This window comes from Aplidium turbinatum, chromosome 3 (assembly GCF_918807975.1).
Source record: "Aplidium turbinatum chromosome 3, kaAplTurb1.1, whole genome shotgun sequence".
NCBI lineage: Eukaryota > Metazoa > Chordata > Ascidiacea > Aplousobranchia > Polyclinidae > Aplidium > Aplidium turbinatum.
The window spans coordinates 29904262-29930275 of NC_137474.1; the positions used below are offsets into that span (position 1 = coordinate 29904262).

At 40.3% G+C, this 26014-nt stretch overlaps 2 protein-coding genes across 3 annotated transcripts in view; both read right to left on the reverse strand.

The window, feature by feature from the left end:
- Positions 1-2503: 2503 nt before the first annotated feature.
- On the reverse strand, positions 2504-3733 carry LOC145766682 (uncharacterized). Its single transcript, XM_082578392.1, has one exon. The coding sequence runs from the start codon at positions 3731-3733 to the stop codon at positions 2504-2506; it is 1230 nt and encodes a 409-aa protein (XP_082434518.1).
- Positions 3734-20587: 16854 nt separating this feature from the next.
- LOC145767328 (uncharacterized) overlaps positions 20588-26014 on the reverse strand; it is a 79298-nt gene continuing 73871 nt past the window's right edge. For both annotated transcript variants that reach the window (XM_082579129.1, XM_082579130.1), the window contains 3 exons: positions 25410-25528; positions 23938-24144; positions 20588-21774 (listed from right to left, as the gene is read on the reverse strand). In XM_082579129.1, the coding sequence (XP_082435255.1) occupies positions 21745-21774; positions 23938-24144; positions 25410-25528 (356 nt within the window). In that variant the 3' untranslated portion in view covers positions 20588-21744. The remainder of the gene's footprint in view (positions 21775-23937; positions 24145-25409; positions 25529-26014) is intronic.

The window sequence follows — 26014 nt, forward strand, 5'->3', positions numbered from 1 at the left end:
GAACCCATCGAGGCTTTGTCAGTACGAGGATAAAGATTCAAAACCAAACAAGCCGATTAGAAGGGATCCAAAAATGAACAAACAAAGCCTTACGCTAAGTCTTCATTCGCAACTTAAATAAAAACATCAAGAGACTTTATAAAGAGGTGTCTTCAGAGTCGGAAAAAGGGTGTTGTTTGTAGTGAAAGCATCTACAATTCCTCTATGAAGAAGTTTATTCCGCTAAAAGACTGAGACATAAACTGAAATCAGACTAAACATAAACACACCAGTAAAAGCGACAAAGGAACTTAAGGCAACGTAGCAAGAAAGCAATCAGCAACAACGTAAATTACAATACAACTTAAAGCAATAACATTCACCCCTTCCAAAGATTATAGCCTACACAGGGATCAACATAAAATTAATTTACAAATCTATTCGGAGGTCGCCTTGAATGTGACGAGCGCCGGGGCATGGGGCGCTCGCTGGAATCAGTCGGTATATGAATTTCCGATGATGGGGCAGGTGTATCCTCATTGACTGGCTCATTAGTAGTTGTAATTTGTTCGGGAAATTCCAAAGGTGGTTTGTTTATCTCATCATGTCCAGGCAGATTGTGTGAGTTTGCCGGGATCAGACAAACTAAGAGTCGACTCGTCCAAGCCACCACGAGCAGTTGGAGCGATGTCACGAATTGACACTGTGGTTTCGCGTCCGTTCGCGAAACGAACGTGCGCATAGTTCGGAGTTGCATGAGTCATTTCTACTTCTTCGACAAGCGGTTCATACTTGCTAGCACGAGCGTGTCGTCTCAATAAAACCTTTTGATGACATTTAACCCAAGTAGGTATGGAAAGACCTAGACTTGAACGACGCTGAAAATTAAAAAATCGCTCGTGTGGCGTCACGTTTGTTGCAGTACATAATAAAAAAGCGCATGGAATGTAAAACGTCAGGTAGAACACACTCCCATTTAGAAATAGGGAGATCTCGAGTTTTCAAAGCAAGTTTTACAGAAGTCCAAATTACGTCGTTATATCTTTCGCACTGGCCATTAGCTCGTGGATTGTATATAGAGGTTCTGCTGGTAGGAATACGCAAACTGTACATGTAAGACACAAAATCTTTAGACATAAACGATGCACCTCTATCCGAATGCACATAACCACATTTACCAAACATTGCAAAAAGACTAGACATGCACGAAATTACAGTTTCAGTGTCTACTTTACTACAAGGAAAGGCGAAAGGAAATCGAGAGTACTCATCTACTACAGTCAGAATGTATTTGTTACTTGTAGCAGAAGGTAAAGGTCCTTTGAAATCGATGCTTAAGCGCTCCATAGGTTGCGTAGCTTTTATCAATGGAATTTCAATTGGCTTGTAGAACTTAGGTTTCAACTCAGCACAAATTTTACAAGAGGATGTCATTTTACGGATGTCATCAATAGAATAAGGCAAATTCTTTGTTTTAACATAATGATGCATGCGAGTTACTCCAGGGGGGCATAAGGCTGCATGAATTTCATACAACGAATTGTCCATCATAGTTGCACAATACACTCTAGATAAAGTGTCGGGAGCAGTATTATACTTCCCTGCTCGATAAACGATTTCATAATCGTACTGTGATAATTCCAGTCGCCATCTTAAAATTTTTGCGTTTTTACCTTGCCATGGTTGTTGCTGTTGTACATGAATGCCACCGATTTTTGATCTGTGACAAGTTTGAATCGGCGTCCCGCTAGAAAATGACTCCATTTTCGAATGGCTTCGATAATTGCCGTCGCTTCTTTCTCTAAGCTTGAGTGAACCTTTTCACTTTTGTTGAGTGTCCTGGAAAAAAAAGCAACGGGTCGCCCGTTCTGATTTGAAGTGGCTGAAATCGCAATGTCAGATGCGTCAGTTTCTACTGTAAATGATATTTCTTCATCTATCACCCCAAGCGTAACTTGGGCCAATTCAGCTTTCAAAGTCGCGAAAGAGTTAAGGGCTGCATCGTTCAGAGGAAAGGTAGTATTTCGAATTAGAGGCTGAATCTTATCAGAATAATACGAGATCCATTGCGCATAATAGGCAAATAAACCGACAACCCTCTGCTGTTGTTTGCTACTTACTGGAGGCGGGATTTTTAGTAGAGATTCCACTCTTTCGGGGTTAGGACTTAAAGTACCTTTAGAGATTCTATATCCAAGCAAGTCGATTGTATCCGCCGAATAAGTACTTTTTGCTTCATTGAAAGTTAGATTGCATTCTCGAGCTACTGCAAGAAATTTTGATAAGTTTTGATCGTGCTCTTCTTGGGTTTTCCCGCAAATGGTAATATTGTCAAGATAAGCGTACGTACCTTTGCACTCGTAGTCTTTGATAATGTTGTTCATTATCCGTTGAAAACCAGGTACAGCATTCGTTAGGCCAAACGGCGTTCTCTTCCATTGCCACAAGCTTCCATTGGCTTCGAAAGCAGTGTAATTTCGATCTTGCAGAGGAACTTCTACTTGGTGGTACGGACTTTTTAAATCTAGCGTTGTATAGATGTTGTTCCTATAGCGACATTGTTCACTACGTCTGACATAAGAGGTAAAGGATACGCGTCCAAACAAGTGAACTTGTTTATGGTTTGGCTAAAATCGATGACCAAACGCTTTTTGTGATTGTCTTGAGTGACCACAAGAGGTTGTGCTCGCCATGGCGAACGACTCGGCTCAATTAGACCTTCCTTATAAAGTCGCTGCACCTCTGAAGAGATGAAACTTCTATCGGCTTGAGAATACTTTCTAGGCTTTGTAGCAATCGGATGGCACTCCTTCCTTAAGTGTTTGAAAAGCTGTATTGAAGTAGACGTTTTAATAGCTTCTAATGCTCCAATCTGTAACGTTGGCATAGGGCCTCCAAATTGAATATTCACACTTTTGTGCTGTTTCATAAAAGTATGTCCGATAATTAGGTCGGTGAGCAAATTTTTCAAAACAGTAACTCCTACATTATCATACTCTTGTCCAAAAAGCGCAACTTTTACATTACAGGTTCCTAAACTTTGCGATGAACATCCTTTCACGGCTAAACCAATGCGGCATTCACTTTCTTCGAGATTTAGTTTTAGACGCTTTCTTAAACGGTCGCTCATGTGACAAAGGGTAGAGCCAGTGTCAATGAGAGCATTGGCTTGAACTCCGTTAACTGTAACAGGGACGTTGACCTTTTCGTGGGTGTCGAAAGATTCGGTTGTCATATTCATAATGACGTCTCGTGGAGTAGAAGCAGATGAATAAATAGGTTTTCGATTTTCCTTGAAAAGACGACAAACTTTTGAGAAATGACCTTTTTTAGAACATTTGAAACAAATAACTTCACGAGCAGGGCAATATCTTCTACTATGTCGCCTATTTCCGCAATAGTTACACTTTTCAACCAACGCGGCGCTAACATCTGAGCTTTCTTCCTTATCTGAGGAATCTTCCATTTTAAAGGTAGGACGAGTTTCAAAAGCTGTTGCGCCACAATCAAGTGAAGACGGAGTCTGGCTCGCAGTCATTTCAAAACGATTGCAAAACGTTTGGGCATCATCTAAGGATCGAGCTTTATCAAAAGTTTGTTGTAGCGAAGCAGTTTTGTCCTCTAGCAAGCGTTGTTTAATGTTATTTGACGAAATCCCAGCGATAAACGCGTCACGAATAGCTTCCTCTTTATGCGCAACTGCCGATACGGCCCGAAAATCACAGGAGAGGCTCAATCGTTTTAGGGTCTGCATGTACTCGTCTAATGATTCATCTGGCTTCTGCTTCCTAGTTTTTAAAGGGTGGGGAAACCCAAATTAACTTTGCGAGTTTTTTATTTCAGCGTGATGTCATTGTGTACAACATGCGTTTTAGCAATAATAAAATCCAAATTTTGTTGCCCTCGTCTCGCTAAGGCCGCTTTTGTTTGATACCCGTTTGCGAGGTCTCGTTGCGCATCAAGCTGTGATGCTGTTCACTGTGACGTCACAAGGTACATGTAGTTGTGGCCAAAAGTTTAAGACCAGACTTGATTTATGACGATTTTTGCATTACTTCAAAATACTGCATCAGATATAAGATGATGCATAAAGATGATGCAACTGAAACAATATATGATGCAGTATTTTGAAGTAATGCAAAAATGGTCATAAATCAAGTCTGGTCTTAAACTTTTGGCCACAGCTGTATGTACCTTGTGAAGTCACAGAAAACAGCATCACAGCTTGATGCGCGCGAGACCTCGCAAACGGGTATCAAACAAAAGCGGCCTTAGCGAGACGAGGGCAACAAAATTTGGATTTTTTTTTTGCTAAAACGCATGTTGTACACAATGACATCACGCTGAAACAAAAAACTCGCAAAAAGTTAATTTGGGTTTCCCCGCCCTTTAAAACAAATCGAGAAAACATGGGGTTAGAAACCTTTTCAAAAAGGCGCTTCAGCTGTTCGATAGCTTCATCATAGTTTGTTGTCTCACACACCAGTTCATATATTGAAGCGTCTATGTGATTTATAAGCAAATTCAACTTGTCTTCAGCTGAAACTTCTCCAAGCTTCTCTACATAAATTGTAAAAGACTTATACCAATGCACCCATTGTCGTTTAGCGTCTTTACTTTGCGGGTCCGCAGCTAAGAGTCTAGGGCACAAGTCTTTCAAATCCATACTTTTTTTAGCGGAATAAAATGTAGTGAAACCATCTACAATTCCTCTATGAAGAAGTTTATTCCGCTAAAAGACTGAGACATAAACTAATAATAATAATAATGTTATGGTTTTATTTATTGTCGCTCTACAACAGCTAAGGTCTTTTAGCGACATGGCTCATTTTTAATTTACGGTATATCAGGTTTACGATGTTATCACATTATCACCCGACTCATTCCCACTGCGCTATGCAGGATAGAACACAATCGGTACCGTTTTTAAAGTCTGCGGTTTGACCCGACCTGGAATCGATCTCAGATCTACCAGCACCGGAGCCGAAGGCGAAACCACTCGGCCACTGAGTTGGTGAGACATAAACTGCAAACTGCAAACTGCAAACTGAAATCAGACTAAACATAAACACACCAGTAAAAGCGACAAAGGAACTTAAGGCAACGTAGCAAGAAAGCAATCAGCAACAAAGTAATCAGCAACAACGTAAATTACAATACAACTTAAAGCAATAACATAACATTGTTGAGCAATACATTCTCAGTTGTTTGTTGAAAGTGGACCAGATTCGGCCTTTGTAGACACACTTTAGCTGCCAGCGTTTTGAAACAGTGATAATAGTTCTCCTCTTTCTCTGGTTGCCATGGTAATGAAAAAATGGGTTGCCAAACTATTGAAACGCACTTTGAAATTTTAGAGCAAATCGGTGTTGCAATTGATCGTCGAAATGACCATGGCGTTTACAAGCGCGCCAGTCAGCAAAACAGTTTTTTTTTTGCATTAAATCAACCTGTTCAGACGTGAAATCAATGTAAAGAAAAACGATAGGCCGAGTGATTCAACGTATTCAAACATTGAATCAATGTAAATACGAACTGTTAGGCTAATTCGGTTCTTTGAACAAATCGAATGGCTTTTGTAAATATTTCTCAGTTGCAACTTATACCTGGTCAGCAAAAGTTCCTTTTTTACACGATTTCAACGTCTGGCGACGATGAAACGATGTAAAAATGACAATTTTTGCTGGCCGGTAGCTAGGCTACTGTACCGTACCGAAGTTTAACTAAACCAACTAGGCGATTGCAAACATATTTCCTTTCGATGAAACCTATAGGCTACCACGTTTGGTTTGCCTTTACATTACATTCAAAAGTTTTGTTGACATCATACCATAGTCATAGCATATATTCATAAGAAAATGCTTGCTTGGATTTTTTTAGCGACTAGGGTTAGATAGCCTACAGGACTTCTAGCTAGTACCAGTAAGCAGTCTAGTCTAGTGACTCTAAATGAATAGGTAAATTAGTCTAAACCTTAAAAAATAATAGAATATTTCAATTACCTTGCTGCATAAAAAGTAAGCTCTTTTACATGACCTATGTGCATTGATCAATATACTAGTAGCCTGGCATCATGATCCCAGTCTAAGAATTTCTAGACCTCGAAGTCATTGCTGTATTTCAAGCTTTGTTCACACAGATTGGTGTTTTGACTTTTATTTAATTTTAAGAATTTGGCGGGGAAATAGGTTAAAAATAGTTTTTTTTCGTTTAAAATCAAAGCAACCTGTCAGGCCCCCAGACTGGCAACACATTAGGATTTTTGGGGCATTGTGACGTCATGTGACGTTAAATTACATCACAATTGCACGAGCTAACTCGTTTCCAGCAGCAGAACTGTTAAAGATGAAAATTTTGGTTAAATAGCCTACAATTTTGTGTTTGCTCCGGGGATATGGTTTGCTCGAATAATTCGTATGACAATGTTTGGAAAAGCGTAAAGATGTGACCACACTTTCTGCGATATCTAAATTAAGAACTTTTCTACAAACTGATGTTATTTTTCATCTTGGCAGTGATTATGTTGATAAAAGGTATGAAAAAATAATTTTTGACTATCGCAGCCTAATAAAAATAAGTTGAAACTTCACCCAAATTTAAATAGTTGGAAAATTGGAAGGGGTCAAGCTGTTTTTTGAAATTTGTGCTAGTTTGTTTTTCATCAATATTATGTTTTCAAATGCGCTAGTTGTAATCGTTGCATTTGTCGAATTTTAAACCTACGTGAGCTAAGAATAACTTACGTTAAATAGTTTATTAAAAAAAAATAAAGCGTTTTGAGAATAGCTTTATTATTATAGATTTATATGCTAACTTTGTAACAACTTGCACCTGGGATTTAACAACCTATCCCGCTAGTGCGGAGAAACTTGAAAATGACAAATTCACTTTAAGTTCAGAACTATTTCATGTAGCCTAAAGCTACAGGCAGAAACGGATCAGCGAGTGATAACTCAAACCCTTGAGGACCAACCGGTAAAATTTGGTTGAAATTGAAGCTGTAGGCTAGACGTTGGTAAGTAGAGGCAAAGCAATAACGTTTGGTCTCATTGCGCCCAACGTAAAGACTTGAAATTATTAAATTTAGGCTAGGCTATAATAAATAGCCTACTTGCAACAAAAATGCTTAATTTTTGATTTTGTGTAGCCTATAACTGTTATGGAATTTTTTCTTGAGAAACTATGAAAAGCAAACACAATAGGTTAGGCTACGTTTAAGCCAATTCCACGTGGTAGGTTTTTTTTTCTACTTTCGGTCGTCGTCGTGTGAGCCTCTGGGGCAGAGGGTCTATTCTTTTAGGCTACCACCACAGATTTACGATGATCCCGGACTACCTTGGAAAGGCTACTAGAGAGTAGCCAATCTTTGGTTTCATCATCCAAGACGCGCGGATCTTCCAATCTGTTAGGTGCCTTGAAGATGATACAGTCATTGCGGTCTGTTCCTCGGCACCATTCACAGGAAGAGGTCATTTCCCATTGGTGCCTGGTTGAACGGAAAACCCCGACGCCCGTACGAAGACGGTTGAGGAGTCAGTAATTTGTAGTGTCAGGCCGATGGGATGTGTGTCGGCGTCGGAGATGAACGAATGAAGAAGTGGTGACTTCTATTCAGAATTCCATTTATGGTCCCTCTATGCAGCCGCAGATATGTTTTGTTCATCAGCTTCGTTGATCAGAAGTTGAGCGGCTGGCACGAATGGGTGTCTTGATTTCTGTCAATGGGGTGCTCGTTCGAGGGAGCAGAGATCTTGTGGTGGATAAGATGGTTAGGTTCCAGTGCCTGTCGACCAAGGGACAGAGTGGCTTTTTCGCGACGAATCCTTACAGGTTGGATGCTAGCGAGAACGTGGAGATTGCCCAATGGTGTGGGACGCAGGCATCCGGTCACTGTGCGCAGGGCGCTGTTTATGGCAGTGTCGATGTTGTGGCAGTGAGCACCGCGGCACAAAACAGGTGCACAGTACTCTGCTGAAGATTAGACAAGGGCTAAGGCTGCTATATGCAAAATGTCAGCCCTCGCCCCCCCTCCCAGCTGAAGCCTGCCAGGTGCTTTCTGCCAGAGTAGCGCAGCGCGGATGAAAATCTGTTGCGCAGTGATACCAAATGGTGGCGTTATGTGAGCGATCTGTCTAGTGTCACTCAAAGATAGGCTACCTTGGTTCGTGGAAAAAGGACAAAAGTCTTCCATTATTTTAAACACGTAACTCACGATCAGCTTCCCGATTGTGTAGGTGGAAAGCTGCTGCCACAGTTTTGGTTTCGCTGAGTTTCAGTCGCCAGTTCTGAGGATACGCTGAGAGGGTTTGGTGTCCTAGTTCAAGGTGTCTTCTAGGTTTTTCCACGACTTTGTGTTTACAATGCTTTTTAGACAAAATTGTTAGCCACAATGGCATTTTTTGCTGCAAGTGTAACCCAGTGATTTAATTTGTTGATTTTCACATTAAACAAAGTTCTTTTCGTGCGGAGGAAAGTAGGCTAACTTCAGCTTAACACGAACATGCAACGCAAGATACAAATTTGTTGCATTTTTCCATTTTTTGTATTGTTTCCCGACCAGTGCTGACTTCTCTCGGAGGACGGAGGCCCTGCCTAACAAAAAAAAGGTAGCTTAACTTATCTGATAAACTTACCATTTTTGGAAACTTACTTAGTCCTATAGTCGACCTGTAGAATTTTTGGTCAACCTAGTAAAAATTCTTATAAAGACGTATTATATACTGTTGGAAAGATAATTTTATCAGCTTTTCAATGCTGGGTTTTGTCATTTGTTTTACCTTGGGGAAAAAAGTTACAACTAAAAACGTGCCCGGGGATAAAATACTAATTTGCCCCTGTATAATTTTTGGTCAACCTAGAAAAAATTCTTATAAAACGTATTTTATAGGCTACTGTTGGAAAGATAATTTTATCAACTTTTCAAAGATGGGTTTTGTTATTTTTTTATCTTTGGGAAAAAAAGCTACAACCAAAAACGTACCAGGAGGTAAAACACTAATTTGCCCAACATTGTAATACAATAAGCTAAAATAAGATACGGTACCTTTGTAACAGAATACAACACCATAAATTGGAATATTAGGCTACTATCAGCAAAGAAAACTAGCAATCGGAAAGCAAAAAAATAAAACATATATAACTTAATTAAGAGGTATTTATCACACGTTTAAAGGGGGTAAAAGTTGACCGAGACGGAGATAGCAGGAGATATTTCACCGAAATAAAAGGTTTTTATTTTATAAGCAAGGACATGTAAGCAACAAATAAAAGCTATCTAAGAGGTAGTGAAGAAGTTTTTAGTTAAAATGTTCTTTCATAGGGTATTTTATTACAAAAACAAGCTGTTCTCCCCCCCCCAGTCCTGGAGTGCCAAAAAAGCCCGGTCTTGCTAGGGTTAAACCAGCTGTAAAGATGTAAAAACGACATTTAAAGTTTTAAGTTCTAATAAAATATAGCCTAAACACTAGGGATCGTCGCAGCATATTAGCAGCTCAGATAGTCAGGCAGATCTCCTCCATCAGTTTACTACTAGAGAATGTAGAGTTTAAACCCTAAACTACAGGTTGACTCCACGAGTTGCCAACAAGTGGCCAAAGTTTTCGTCTACTGCCTGAACTGAATTGCAGATCACTTCTCAAAGTCTGGTCGCTTAAGTGCTAGTTGCCCTATACTCCTCTCTATTTCAAATACCACTAGGTTAGCAAAAGTATAATGGCACAACTAAAGACACAATAAGACACAAACACAAACTATGAGAAACAAATACAATAAAAATGGCAGCTCTGCTTTTTACCTAAAGTATCGACAATCAATTTTGTTGCGAGAGCCATTCCAGCTTAGCTTTTTAAATGCACAGCAGCTATTCTTGTTACTGGAACGTTCAACTGATTAGTTGGTGTTAAGGTTTCAGTACTTGGCTTGTCTAGTCTTGCTATCTGGTTAAGCAAAGCCCCATCTTGCATTGCTTCAGGTCTTCAGGACCCTTTTGGCGCCGTCCACAAAAGAAATGACATTGGTTTGGTTTGGTTTGGTTTTGAATCTTTATCCTCGGACTGACAAAGCCTTGATAGGTTATTCCTGGTACTTGTTCGCATACTTGTAGAGGCACTTGACGCAGGGCCGGTTACCGAGATTGGCAGAGTGAAGTTTTCCGATTGTTGAAGTCTTGTTGCCGAGAAATCATTCCATTCACTAGGTGCCGCTGAATGGAGAGCAGTCCTGAAATGCGTTGCTCAAGCGCACACCCCGAGAGTCGAACCAGCGCCGTGTGATCTTGAGCCCGGCGCGTAACCACTGAGCTATTTATGCGGAACATGCATTCAAGGGTATGAATATCATGACCAACTTCATCATTAAAATAATTGACCAGTCGAATATTGACTTTGGACTTTTTTCTTGAGTTGAGAGCAGTCGTATCAGCCATGACTTAATATATTTGGGATACGGTAGGTGAACTCTGAAAGCCTCCTAGATGATGGCGTAAAAAATAAGTTCTGCAATGATCGACACACATTTTGGAAAAGATTTAGCAGCAAGCACACCTTCGTACTTCATGCCATTATCATCAACAAGTTGACCCAAGAAAATGTATTGATCTATTTTATGCATCTATGCAGCTATTTAATCTTTTCCAAGAACCGACCTCATAAGATCTGACTGCTGGCGTAGGCCTACCGAAGTCATCTTACGATCAGCAAGTAGCCTACACACCTTCTACCATTTATTGAAAAAAATCTACTTTCTTGTAATTTTTCCCCCAACAGCTGGTTTCAAAGGCTCGTATTCCTTATCATCTTCCCAATTCATATCCCCATCAGAGTCGCTTTCGCTACTGTGTACAGTAGATACCAAACTGCTTCATTTCTTTTTCTCTGTTTCGAACATAGTAGGCCTAGTGCCGCTGCTTTGGCAGATTGTATGCCAGAAGTGTTCGATTGTTCAACTTTACTTCTCGTTTCCCACCTCCTTTTATGATTTTCCCGTTCCAAAGCCTTTTCTACATGGTTGACATCTATGCTACCGATAAACATTTTTTGATCTTTTCGCTGATCTTTCAAGAAAGCGATTTCTTTCTCCTGGGCTTCGTTTTCGAGCTCACAGCTGTAAGAGAGTTTCTTTTAAAAAACAACCTAATTGTCGGAAATTGAACACTTGCATGCACATACTGTATATCGCACAAGTTCTGTAACTATTCTTGATTAACCTCATTGTATAGGCTACCTCTGCGTTTCCTTTCCTTTTTTCTTGCTGTATTGTAGCCTACTTCTTTATCACGTCTCCTTTGCTTCAATTCTCTGTTTGCTATGCACTGGAAGACCAGCTTGGTTCCATATGCCAACTACATCTTCGACCAGCAGTTCATCTTTCAAATCTTTGAAATGGAGTATTTTCTTCAAAAACTTAAGATTAGTTTCGGCTACTTTCTTATTCAAGTAAAAGTAGTGACTCAATATATATCAAAATTAAGAGGAAGCACATTTCTCTCCAATTCCTTAAAGTTTTGCATCGACTTGCTAATACTTGACCTTAATGCCATAATGTCACTTAATCAAAATCTAAAGCAGGTGAGCAGCATTATGCTGCTGCCAGCATACCTCTTCCTCAGGGGTCACCAAACTACAGCCCGCGGGCTGGAACCGGCCCCCGAACAGATTTCATCTGGCCCGCCACGTGCTGCGGAAATAACAGCTGCGCTTCAACTGTTAAGGAAAAAGTTACCAAACTTTTTTGTAAAGGACTGACGTTGCTGTTTATCATTTGGCCACCACAAATGGAGACAGCTTAGGCCAAATTTGGAAAGATGTAGGCCTAGGCTAATGTTTTTTCAAGAACACGATGCCCTGTAGTGTATCACAGCAGGGGATAACTTTTCCAGCAACCTTTCGATTTTCATCACAACTTTGCTATTCCACCGCTGACTTGGTTATTTATTGTGCTCAATTCAAGTCAATGAAGATTCTAAATAGTTGAATATCTTTTCGCAATTTGCATCCGGCCCGCAGCTGTTAATCTCGCAGCAATCCGGCCCTCAGAGAAAAAAGTTTGGTGACCCCTGCTCTTCCTCAACGGTTACATTATAATAGTAATACAAGGCTTGTGATAACGTTACCGTACCTGTTTAACTGGAGCCATAACCAATTCGTTCATGAATACTTTCAGCAATTCAGGTTCATGGGGGTTTTCTGTGCCAAGAATATCTTCAACTGAAGGATGCGTAACTTATTAGCCTACGTAGCCTACTGCTTTCGTGTTCATGATTTTTTTATGGCATCCTTTATGAGTTTTGCTGCTGTTTTAATAATGCGCTCAGTCTCCTGAGATAGGCTACATTGCTATCTCTTTCCTGATAAGGGAAGGGAAGGTAATTTGATACGGAAGGTAATTTGATACACACCCCCTACAGAAATGTACAAAAAATGTTAGTCAAAAATATTGTCATTAGGTGGAAGATCTGTAAAAATAATGCCTACAAAAATTGCACCATGTAGCTAACTCGTGCTTTTGTGGCATAAAATATTATTGTAAAAGTGTGTTTTCCTATTTTCGTAATTTATTTTTTTAAATAAACGTAGGTTATTTTCGTAAACAGCAGCGACTGAAATCAAAACGCTCATTTGTGCCCGCTGCACGCAGTGATGGGCATTATCGGCAATAATTTATCGGTGATAATTATCGGCGATAAATTTTTATCGCTTATCGTTATCGCTTAATTATTTTTTCAGTTATCGTTTATCGTTATCGCCAAAGGCAATATTTGATTATCGCCGATAATTAATCGCCGATAAATTTTATTTCGGATCAACACACAAGTGGAAGGAACATGAAAAGGAATATTTTTACTAGCCACCTACTTCATCATCATCATCATCATCAGCCGGTCATGCCACTGCTGGCAGATAGCCTCCACATATGTTTCCACACCATTCTGTCTTTTGCTGTTCTCATCCAGGTGATGCCAATCTTTTCTTCTATGTCATCTCGCCATCTTCTTTTTGGTCTCTTTCTAGTTCTTTTTGCATATCTTGGTGTCCATTCTGTGGTTATCTTGGCCCATCTGTTGTCTTTCATTCTTGCTACATGTCCCGCCCATTGCCACTTTAGGTTTGTTGCTGTTTCTATGACATCTTTGATACAAGTTTTGTTTCTGAGGACTTCATTTCTAATCTTGTCTTTTCTATTTAAGTTCAATATTATTCTTTCCATGTTCCTTTGTGCTGCTGCCAGTTTTCTTGATTGTTGTTTTGTGAGTGACCATGTTTCTGCTCCGTATGTTAATGTTGGCAATACTACTGTGTCCATGATTTTTCGTTTTAAGCTAATCGTTTTAAGCGTTTTTAAGCCACCTAGTTCATGAAACTAAAATTAAAACCAGTTCTTCTTCAGTGCCTGAAGTGTGTGTGCACAGGTCGTTGTCATGGGAGGGGCACGCCCCCTGCAGCGACGGCCCTGACAACACAATAATTTTTAGATTTGCAAATTGCAATGCAATGACATGCATGCAACAAGTCTCTTGTTGTTTTGCTGCAATCGGCAATCGCGAGTGAATTTTACAATTAAAATGTAAGCGCACAGGCGGTACAGATTCCTTTGAAGCGAAGCGAAAGAAATTGGCAAGTGGTTTATGAAAGTGTCGCAATACGAGGCCGTTTTTACATCGGAAACATGGTCTTTCGCGCCACCATCACTGAAACAAGTCATTGCAGAATATGATATTGCTTGAAGCATTTGACATGCAAACCGACATCACACTTTTTGCATCTTGTAGTATAGTAGTGTTTGCATGACAATAGGCGCATCGAGTTGCGCGGTAAAATTATGCTAAATACACCTTTCTCATTTACCTATGCTGCATAGCCGAGTGGTGAGAGCGCTGGAACGGCAATCGAAAGGGCGCCGGTTCGACACCGCTTATGAGCATACAGTTGCGTATCGAGTTGCGTGGTAAAATTATGCTAAATACAGTATAACCTTTCTCATTTACATATGCTGCATGGTAGGCACTTTAACATGCAGATATCCAATCCAGCACGAACCAATCAGAAGCTACGCTTTTCATGACGTCATCAAGATTGCGTTTGGGAAGAATAAAGGAAAAACGCAAATTCTAGCTAAATTAAATCATCGCTTTGACATCGGTTGGCTTGGCGTATTGGGTTAGGGCGGTAGTAGTCACTACAATGACGTGGGTTTGATTCCCACCTCTGCTATAGCTCTTTTTTCTTCTGTAATTACCAAACAAAGTTCAAAGTAATTATTAATTCTCTGGCTGAATGCTGGAATGGTCGCAATAGCAGATAACGTAGCATCTCATTGGTTCGTGGTTGGATTGGATACGCACGTAGATTATTAGAAATCTGCTTGTTAAAGTGCCTACCATGCTGCATAGCCGAGTGGTGAGAGCGCTGGAACGACAATCGAAAGGGCAGAACACTTGAAGGTGCGTCTACACGACGACTGTTTTCTTGCTTAAGGCTTAACCTAACCAAACTTCTTGTTTGTTTAAGTTAATCGCAGTTTGTGCCGCTTACTTTTAAGAAAATGGGCGAGTAAGCAAGCCGTCGAGAAAAAATACGCTCCAGAGCGAAAAACTGGGTGCTTAAGTGAGTTCTCTTGCTTAGAAATGTTTTTCCCGCCAAAATCTCAGGTCTCCTCTCAGCTCAGTATCCACACAGGGCAGGGCGGTATCGTTAAAGGATTTTGTTAAGTTTTGATCCCAACCCATTCTTATTAATGTTGCGGGCTGAACTGGCGGTGACCGTACTCAAAATAGCCCATAGATAGCACAATATTTTCCAATTTCAAATCCAAAACAGGATCTCAGCAGAAAACCATTGCCATTGTACACCGGGTAATAAAAATAGCGGAGGAATGATCTTGCTGGTTGTTACCAGTCACCCACGCTGACACGAAATTCTGTTTCCAACATTTCAACCTCACTGAGGTGTCTGAATGCTTCAATAAGCAGTAAATTGCGGGTTTGCATCCTTCGCTTTTTGCAGCATTTTTTACACAACTTCTGGGAAGCTATGACTGAAAGACTGCAACAACTTCAAATACCAGCTTACACCAACTAGTTAAAGAACAGTCAGTTGCTTGGTCTACTCTGCTGTACTTTAGCGCGAACTGCTATGCTTTGGCGCGAACTTTTTAAAACGTGACGTCATTGGGGATTAGATACTCATGTGACCGCGATTCAAGCGAGCAAAATCTTCGTCGAGATTGCCAGTGTAGACGAAACGAGCTTAATCACTAGCTTAAATCAAGAATTTCTAAGCAAGAACACTTTCTCGTGTAGACCAACCTTAAAGGCATGCCTGAAGGTGGACATGAAGATTGGTTTCCTTGCCTTCACGTCCACTCTAAATCTTCAACTACCGGGCGTAAGCCTGGATACGACGACGATTCACCTATGCGACATAGCCAACGCTCAGTCAAATATTTTTATTCCCACTAATAATACAGTGCCTATATTGTAATTCTTATCTCAACAACTCAGCGTTCTGCCATTGCTTTAATGATGGTGTTCACAAAGAAAACAGAAAAATTTATCTGAAATTATCAGTAAATTACGATAATTTATATGTTATTGTTCTAAAACAAACACGACTAATTTGACAAGCTTGATGGATTTCACAGTATGCACGTTTATACTACCAATAACGCTTAAGATTACTGATAAATTTTCAAGCATTTTGCGTTTTTTGGAATTTTTTCAATTATTGCTGACTTTGCTGTAAACAGCCCGTAGAAAGCAAAATACAAAGTTTGGAATTTTTTATGGTATTTTCATTTGATTTAATTATTTTGCCTACTGCTCGTAAGCGGCAGTGTAACTCAATTGATAAAAGCATCCAACTGGTATCTGAAGGTATCATTATAAGCACGGCGGTTACCTCAGTGGTTTGATTCTGGATCAAGAGGTTGAAGATTCGATACCTACTGCCGCTGTTGCGATTCTATTCATGCATAACTTACAAAAAGTTTTGTCCCTTTACAGTACATTATGTTCGATTTTTCGTTATGTTGATGAAAACAGTTCGTGCTGCATGGGATGGGGCAGCGCTAATCAAGAAAAAAAAAAAATTATCGTTATCGGACATTATCGGCGATAATTTATCGTTATCGCTTAACTTTTTTTTGATTTATCGTTTATCGCTTTAGGCATTTTTCGTTTATCGCTTAACTGAAAAATGAGTTATCACGGAGTGGCAAAACAATTAACACCTCCCGACTCCGTGATTTCCTACCCGACGTCGATCCCCACCCTCCGGGAATGTCCCTCGCAAGACCTGCGTGGGTCCGGCTTAACCGCCTACGAACCGGCGTCGGTAGCTTTCGCTCAGACATGTGCAGATGGGGCCTGGCTCCCTCACCAGGATGCGAGTGTGGTGCCACAGACCAGACAGTAGACCATGTCGTCCATGACTGCCCAATCCATCAACCACCACATGGAACGCCTGGATGACGAGTGCTGATGACTTCATGCCCAAAGATGTAGTCCGGAAGAAGACAGCAGCATACGACGAAGAAGAAGTGAAAAAAAAACAGGTTGAGATACGCACAAAAATCAATAATTGTATGGGCAAGTAGAGTGTCTATTTCAGAATAACGGATCCCTTAGAACCGGTTCTAAACTTGAACCAGATCCAAAGTATGGAACCGGAATTAGATACCTACTCGTCGAATGTTTGCCGTTGCAGCGCCGCGTTCTGGTTACACGAACTTTTGTGCGAAGTGAGAGGACACTTGCTGTGTTGGTAAGCTTATCTTCAGCTTTGCTAAACCTCGCTGTATGAGATCTTTTTTTAGCACTCAATTACACCACGAAAACTTTTCCTATGTGGTGCGAAGCAGCTAAATCCATTTTCAGGATTTTGCTTTACTTAGTTACGTACCACAAACCTAAGTTGTTTCTGATACAGCACAAGGGTCGACTTGCCTTCGCTGAGCAAACCCCAACATCGGGAGCTCCCACTCTCGCATGTAAGGCAACGTCGACCAACGGGTGTGAGGAATAGCGACCCTCCCCCATGTGACCCCCGACGTTCAGAACAACGCAGGGCACTCTACCTTTGTGTGTCTCGGGCAAACACAGCCCTCAGACACTGTTGAGGTGTTATGTGGCACGAAGCAGTTATTTGGGAATTTTGCTTTACTTCGTTACGTACCACAAACCTAAGTTGTTTCTGACAGAACGCAAGGGTCGACTTGCCTTCGCTTCGGGAGCTCCCACTCTCCCATGTAAGGCAAAAAAAAAACGTCGACCAACGGGTGTGAGGACTGACTAGCGACCCTCCCCGCACTTACACTCACAGAAATCATATTTGTCAAAACGGTTTGACTAATCTTTTTGCCCTGCATGCTCCTTTCCTGACTTTGTTTCAGACAAATCTCCTGCAAGCTTTTGAAGCAATTGATTCCACACTCGTGACTGTAGTACGACGCTACTATCTGGATTATAACGCAAAAAGCTGGCTCTATCCACAAAACGTTGCAATGAGCATATATTCAGACAATCCACCTTTCTCTAAAAATGTGCTGACAGACCTCACTTTACTACCTAGTGAGCTAAGCATCGAAAATTTGATGCAACAAAAACAATCAAACCTGAAGCATTTCTTCAGTGTTCAAAGCAAACAAGCGCCCTGAGTTTTGTTTGGAAACAGGTAGTTCTGGAAGAGCGTCAGCAACTACAATAAATCAAATCAGAGGGAAATAGAAAAGCTCAGAGTTGCTACAATGAAAGAAGATTGTTGACAACTCTGACCAACAAAGCAGAGTTGATGATGTATTTGAGCAATGCTGAAAAATAATCGTTAGTGTTACATGCCGGTAGTAATTTTTATTCTACGGTAACATGCCCGATTTCCCAATCTACATGATGTTACTTGTTTGCTCTGTTTTCCACCAGTCATGACTATAGATCCCTGTTCACGTAGGTGTGTTTGTATAGGCTACTTCTAGCATGCAAATATTGTGCATATTGTTAAATGTATGCCTTTCTTCGCGCTCATATGGTGTATGACTTTTGATTTTCACAGACATGTCAATGTCAACTGTTCTGTTTAATTGCTCTGTGTTAGTGGCTTATGCTGAAAAGTTTACATGTGCCAAAAGTTTACAAGCCAATCCTGAAAAGAAGTCCATTGTTGTGTAAAATTTGATACACACTTGTACCCTAAGCCAGGGGTCCGCAAATAGTGGGTCGCGACCCAAATTTGGGTCGCGAGACCATTTGCAGTGGGTCGCAAAACAGTTTAAACTCACCATAAATATAACTTGTATGGCAAAAATAAATACAATCATATAGTTTTTGATGTGCTGAGTTTCGTACAATTTGGTAGGCTACAAGAAAATTTATACATTCGATTGCAGTACAGTAGTTAAGCCTGTAACATGTACCATTTTTTAACTAACAAATTTATATTTTAACATTTAACCGAAACTTATCAGAATTGCAAAATGCATTTCAACGCTGCAAATTCAAAACCCAAACGTTCTCACGGAATCTAGGCCAAGCTTTCCCAGAAATGCCACTCTCACAGAATTAGCTCACCACAAACGTATTTCTGAAGCGATAGAATTGTGTAACTGGGTTCGCTTAATAATTCTCACGATAGGCTATTACTGATAAAAAGGCACCATATTATGAGAAAAGCGGGGAATTGGAAAATGCTGATAACACATATAAAACAGAGATTTTACATAGCGACTGGGCAGAACTAAAAATGTTAAATTTACGACTGGAGAATGTCCCTATTCTGACACCGGTTGCAATAAATTAAATTAGTTACATAGTTAGACATACTTTTTCAATTTCCCGAGTTTGTAACTTTGATTTAATAAAAAATGTTTAATTTTTTTTGATTCGTTTGCTTTTTTTATAGGAAGTCATACCCCTAGACTAGACAGAAGCCTAAATTATCCTTTTTTAATTAGAGACTTAGAGTCTCTCAATATTCTTTTAAATTATCCTTTTATTTTATTTTTATAAACAAAATTTACGACAATTAGACAGCCAAACCCTACGCTGGGGACAAAGTTAGGCAGAACCCTACAAGCCCACGGTTATAGCCTATAGCCTGGAAGACACCTTGAGGCAGGCCATGAAAACTCTCTCAGCTTATCTCCAGAGCTGGCGAATGAAACTCAGCGAAACCAAAGCATTGGCGACAGCTTTCCACCTACACAATCGGGAAGCTGATCGTGAGCTACAATGGAAAACTTCTGTACTTCTGCCCCCAACCAAAATATCTTGGGGTGGCACTAGACAGATCGTACACATACAGCAACCATTTGGTGTCACTGCGCAAGAAAATGACATCACGCGCTGCACTACTCAAGCGCCTGGCAGGCTCCAGCTGGGAGGCGAGTGCTGACACTTTGCGTATAGCAGCCTTAGCCCTTGTCTACTCTTCAGCAGAGTACTGTGCACCTATTTGGTGCCGCAGTGCTCACTGCCATAACATCGACACTGCCGTAAACAGCGCCCTGCGCACAGTGACCGGATGCCTGCGTCCCACACCATTGGACAATTTTTCCATTTTAGTTGGCACCCAACCTGTTGAGCTTCGTCGCAAAGAAGCCACTCTGTTTTTTGGCCGACGGGCACTAGAGCCTAACCACCTTCTCCACCACAAGATCTCTGCTCCCCCAAACCAGCATCCCCTCGACTGAAATCAAGACATCCATTCGTACCAGTCGCTCAACTTCTGATCAACGAAGCAGATGAACTTCATCTCTGCGGCTACTTGGGCGGACTATAAATGGAATTCTGAAGGGAAGTCAAGTACCACCAGACTCCATTCGTTCATCCACGACGCCGACACATGCCCCATCGGCCTGACACTACAAAGACAAGCATGAGTGCGCCTCAACTGTCTTCGTACGGGCGTCGGGCTTTTCCGCTCAACCATATGCACCAATGGGATTGGGGAATCGGCCTCTTCCTCCTTTTGTGATTGTGGTGTCGAGGAACAGACCGCAGACCACATCATCAATGATTGTACCATCTTCAAACCACCTAACGAAGTGGAAGGTCTGCGTGTCATGGATGATGAAACTAAAGACTGGCTACTCTGTAGTAGCCTTCCAGTGTGGTCCGGAAACATCTTGAATCTGGGGCGGTAAAAGAATAGAGTAGACCCTCGGCCCAAGAGGCTTGCACGACGACGACGACGAAGCACACGGTTAATAGGTCCACCCGCTTATTAAGCCCAATTTGGTCCATTCCGGAGTTACTGAAGGTATAGGAGTGGTAGAAAATTGTCCTCCACTTAATAAGCCAAAATCGTCCGGTCCCGATGTGGCCTTAATAAGCGGGGACGACCGTATTGGAATTGATATTAATTTGCAAAGTGTTTTGCGCATTCCGAAACGTTTGGGTCGCGAAGATTTCGAACGTTGTTTTCGATAACTTGTTTTGTTATCCTTGTAGTTACTGAAAAGCGTTTTGCTTCAGTAAAACTGGGAACAGAACATCGAAAATATAAAGAAAAAAAACAACAGTTTTTTGCAATTATGTTTTTTTCCGTTGCAGACAGGTTAACTTTGAACAAATTCTACAACTATCTCTAATCTCATTTCAAATCTATCAAGTTCAGCAGAAAAGAATTGTTATTTTAGATGAAAAAGAGTTTTTTACCCTTGCAATGCACAAACGAAGCGCAACATCATGCATGACACGCCAATAAACAAACGACACGCAACATCACCAATAAACAAATAGAAAAGATTAAAAAATGGCAATGACAAGGCAGAAACAAGAGAAGGCCACAGTAGCCGTGTTCTTGTTCTTTATTTCAGTCTTTCAGAATATGGAAATGGTTCAAACGCGTCACGTTCACACGATGAAATAAATTTATGGTGACGTTCAAATGAAGATATAACAGTCTCATTCTAATTGTCACGTGATCGCCGATACCGCCAACGCTGTTTGCTACAGGGCCATCTATCTGAAAAGGACATGCCTCGCTTCACCAGAAACCGCCATGATTGTAAATAAGCTGGTCCTATACTTGATATACCAAGCACCGAGGGATGACAAGATAAGGTTCTCATGATATACTGAGCCTGCCGTATTAACCAGAGTAGGGTGGCTAGCCTATCTCTCGGCTGCCTTTCTTTCAGCAACTACTCCCCAAACTAATTTCAGCAACTAATTCATCACGCTCTAAGTAGAGTGAAGCGGTGAATATGTTTAATAAACAACAGGGAGTCGAACCAGGATCGCATAGTTGGAAACCAAGCGCCTTATCATATGCGCCATCTCAAGATGAAGGTTGAATAATCGTATCTGACGATACGTTCTGCTAGCAATGCAATTATAAAATTTCAACTCATCCAGACAATAACTTTTGGTATAAGGAATGATTGAGCTGTCTGGAATTATTTTTGTTTTTTTGTTGCCAAATACTGCATTTTAATAACAAGTTCTCTCAGTAAAAGCAAGCCAGCGTGACTAGAAACAAATACAGTGACATATGACTCCATTCCATAGAATTGCGTTTGTTGACAAAAGGTTCACTGGAGTCCATAAAACCCCAAGAACAGGTTCTCGTTTACTGGTAAGCATCGGTGTGGATCCAACCGCTAGTTTTATTCCCAAACGCCATTTTAAAAGAGATATTGTTTCATACGAGGATATGAAAACAATCGGGAAGCATAAAGTTGCACAAAAGCACTGATGACATTGGATCGTCTCTAACCAACCTCCACGTGTCCACAGCCTCGATGTCACCGATGTCATTCCGATGATGTCGGCTGCTATCGGCTGTCGCGTCGTTTGTCACTCGCCTACACAATAATAAAACCGTTCATCGAAAAATCTGAAAACGCAAATCCGTGCATTCGACAACGCTTCGAAAGTAGGTTTTTGAATTGTTGACTGACTATTACTCAGTTCATTAAATGGTCAGATATTCAACAATATGTTCAATTCTGTAAAAAAAAAATTTATTGAAAGTAAATAGCCCGATGAATGAAACGGAAGCCACAGCTAACAAGAGGAAATACTGCCAGACCTCAATGACACTGCCAACCAATCACAATATGTTACAAGACGCTACCGTTCAATTGTGTCTCTTCAAGCAGTCAGCCCGAGAGTTAATCCTTGTTTTGAACTTTATTTGGCAATTACAGAAAAAAGAGTAATGGTGGGGGGATCGAACCCACGTCATAGACATGTCTACTTTCTAGCCCAAACCCCTTAGCCAAGCAGTTGACGGAGAATCCATCACGTAATTTGCTTTGTATCATCTGCTTCTCGCGCTTTTTCACGTCACAGAAAACGTAACTTATGATTGGTTCGAGGTTTTAGTGGCTATGGCAGAATTTTGTCATGTTCAAGTGGCTACCGAATGAAACAGTTGGCTCTGCTCTCCATTCAGCGGCGCCTAGTACATGTAATACTTCAGACAACAACACTTCAACAATCGGAAACTTCAATCTCTTCACCTCGGTGACCGGGGCCTGCGTTAGTGGTTTAAAGCCTCTACGACTACAAGTATGCGAAACTGCCAGGAATGACCTTTCGGAGACTTTATCAGTCTGAGGACAGAGATTCAAAACCAACCGAACCAATAAACAGATGTGCGTAAAAGGTTACCAGCGGCTAGTCGTAAAGAAACACTTGGTAAATGTGCTTTGCCAAGTGCTTTGCTTTGTGCTTGTGCAAGTGCTTAGTCTGCAATTTGCTTTAAAAACAGAAAGAATTGAGGCAGATTGGAAACTTATCACATTTGTGTCTTAACATGTTGGAATGTTGTTGGAAACCGTTGAAAATTAGGGTCATACTGTGATTATGTGTGATACGAAGTCACTGGACCATGGCATGGACGTTTTGGAAAAGGTGTTGCAAAATAAGTTGTAAGACATCACGACAAATAATGAACTTTCAGTGGAGTGCATGTCAGACGTTACAATAATAAAATAGATTATTATTGTTAACTTTGTGAAGCTTGAAAATGCGCTTGGTAGGATGCTGTACGAGATGAAGCAGGTGCAAAATAATGATAGTTGAAAAATGACTTAGGCAAGCAATGATGCCTTCGTATTATCAGACGAAGGCAGTTGTCAATTTGAAGTGAACGTTGGTGCCAACGTTTGGTATTAAACCCGTTTCTGTTACTGTGATAACTTTATGACTTCATGATATCATTACATTAGTCTGTCTTCTAACGTTCTGAACATTTATGAACTGTCTATGTTTACAAGCACTGCTTTGAGAGGTCACCGGAGAGCATCCAGTCTTCGGTTTCACCATTCAAGACAAGTAACCCTTCCGTTCTGCTTGGTGAACGAGAGATGGAACAGCCGTCAAAGATCCGGCCTGCCACAAGTTCATCAGCGCAACAAACGCAAGACGAGAAATATGATACAACCATAGTGGGTGGTTGAGTGGAAGAGCCTGGCGTGGATGCGATGGTTAAGACGAAAGTAGGAATTGGTGTAGAAAAACTCAATTGTTTGTTTTTCTTGCGTTTGAGGCCGCCGCATGTCCCGTTGTTAAGATCTAGGTACGGCAATGAATAAATTGCGCGTTCATCGAGCGTTGTTAGGTTCACATATCAATCCTGGGTTCGGTATATTAGATATTTATAGATACTGTAGTATACAGTCTGGAAGCCAAAGCCACGCACAAGATGTTAAGTCGGCAAGGCCCCATTGGTGACCAAAGGATATGCAATGTGACGAAAAATAAGGTTATCTTGTCGGGAAAAAAAAAACTGTGCAGAAGTCAAACAAAAAGATGGGAAAATAATTCTATGTGATATGTGGAAAGAATATTGGACATACCTGTTAACTATATGCGCCTACTGCATGTGTTGCTCGGGAGTGAAGTGAAATATCAAGATTAATAAGTGACTTCAGAGGCAAAGAGCTTGTAAGATAAAACAATAACACGGGTAACGCAATTGATATGGTTGCACATCAAAAGCTATAGAACAGGGTTTTTACCTGATTATGAACAAAAATATATTTCTGTTGCTTTTCACGTTTTTGTTTTGGAGCAGATGAGATTTCTGGTCTTTTATCTGCTGTGGTTGTTTCAGAATTTCGTTTTTCTCCAAACTTTAGTTGTTTATCTAGAGATAAAGTCTCCCATTCCTTCCACATCAAAGCTTCCTCTTCCTTACGAGTGAGGTTGGGGTGTTCAGCCTTCAACTGAAGTAAACAAAAATTTGAAACTTGAGTGTATCAGCATAACTTACAGAGAAATAAAATGCTTATATGCAGTTTAAACTTGTTTTGCTATGTGTTCAGGCATTTGGTGCATAACTTGCACAAGAATTTCATTTTATGTTTTATCACATACTCGAAATTTTGAACTTATGTGCACAATCTCCACAGTAAGGCGTGCTCCAAAGAAAAATTACTGCGTTTATTAGCAACGCCCTATAGCTATGCATCTGAATGTTATGTTTTCTCTTTGGTATGGTCATACCAACTATCAATGCACACTTAGATTAGTCAATATTAGTGTATGTGTATTCATTCAAAGGAGACCAGGCCCTCCACACCATCGTACAAAAATCATGCCATGATTATTATGCTGTTCACGCTTCTCTGCACTGTACATACTGACAGGAAGAGCTCTCTGTTGAACCTTTAAACAACACACCAGAATCAAAGTGACCGCCCACCCTGGTTGGTGAGCGATAAGATCTACTAGATCTTAGGGCTGCACTGTAAATAGTAATACCAAATGGGATGGCAAATTGGAATTTTAAGGCGGTGAAACTAACCAAAATTTAAAAAAGTTGCCAGTCGTTGAAATGATGTCAAAATAGAAACTTTGTTGTCTAAAAAGTAGTACATTATACAGTATACACAGTTACACACTACACAGTACACAAGCTATGAGAACGTGCAGCTTAAAATTTGACTGAAAGCCGATCTGTTAGTAGCCAAAATCGCTAAGTGTAAATTGATAGTTTGAATATTAGTTAATAAATATAGTCTTTGTGAATATTTTGTGTGATTTTGAGTTACTTTTGTGCTATTGTTACTATTCAAATAACGGACTAAATTTTAAATCTTGTGCTGGAAAACTAAAAAGCGTCTGGCAACACAAATAATTGGAAAAAAACTGTCATTTTTCGACGTAAAATTAGGAGTTTTGCATTAATATGAGATTCAGTGATCACACTTTGGCAATTTGTATTCTCAAAACTATCATCTCAAAGGGAATATAAAGAAAATTTAGCTTAGAGTTCCAAATCGAAATAACATCGGCCTTTAGTCAGGCCACCAGTTCGAACGTTGTCAAGGCCTGTTGCGGACGAATAAAAATGTATTAGCTAAGATGGGATTACAGCATGAACAAGTTTGAGTAAGGCAAGTCGAGAGAGATTACAACACAAGTGGTCTCATATGGAAGATCCTCCGAAACGTTTAGTTAATGAAGTTAACTGAACCATACAACTTACTGGTCCTCGGCGCTTTTCACAGTAAAATTTAAACAGTTCCTTGTTTGGTGTCAAATCCGGCTCCATAAATGCAGCAAGCATGTCTTTCTTCTTCAGCTTGTTGGCACGGCCACTTTTTACTGCGTGAAATGCAAACATTTTTCACAAAAAGTAGAAACCTAGCATCCCATGACGACAGTGCAACTTCAGTAATTTGTATAAACAAGTAGAGCGTATTTCTTTTTGTTGGCGGATTAATGTAAGATAATTTTAATTGAAATAACTCTAAATTATGACAGTTTGAAATGAGACAAAAAAAATTCTTCAGAGGAAAAAAATCCGAAACGAAGGCTATCAAATTATTGAAAATATGCGCTTACAATTTTTTTTTAATATTTTGATGTTAAAGCTTGATTTGAATAGTTGATAATGCTTTACATAATGTGGTGACTGAGAGCTGCCAAGTTAAAATTGTAATAATAACTTTCTGCATTTGGAGGTTCAAATGTGTTGTCGTTTCCAGTTAAAAATAAAATTGAAAGAATTTACATCCCAAGAGACAAAACGTTTTGATTTCTTTTAAGTTTAGTTTCAGTTCACTTTTGTTTCTTTTGTTTTTTCAAAGA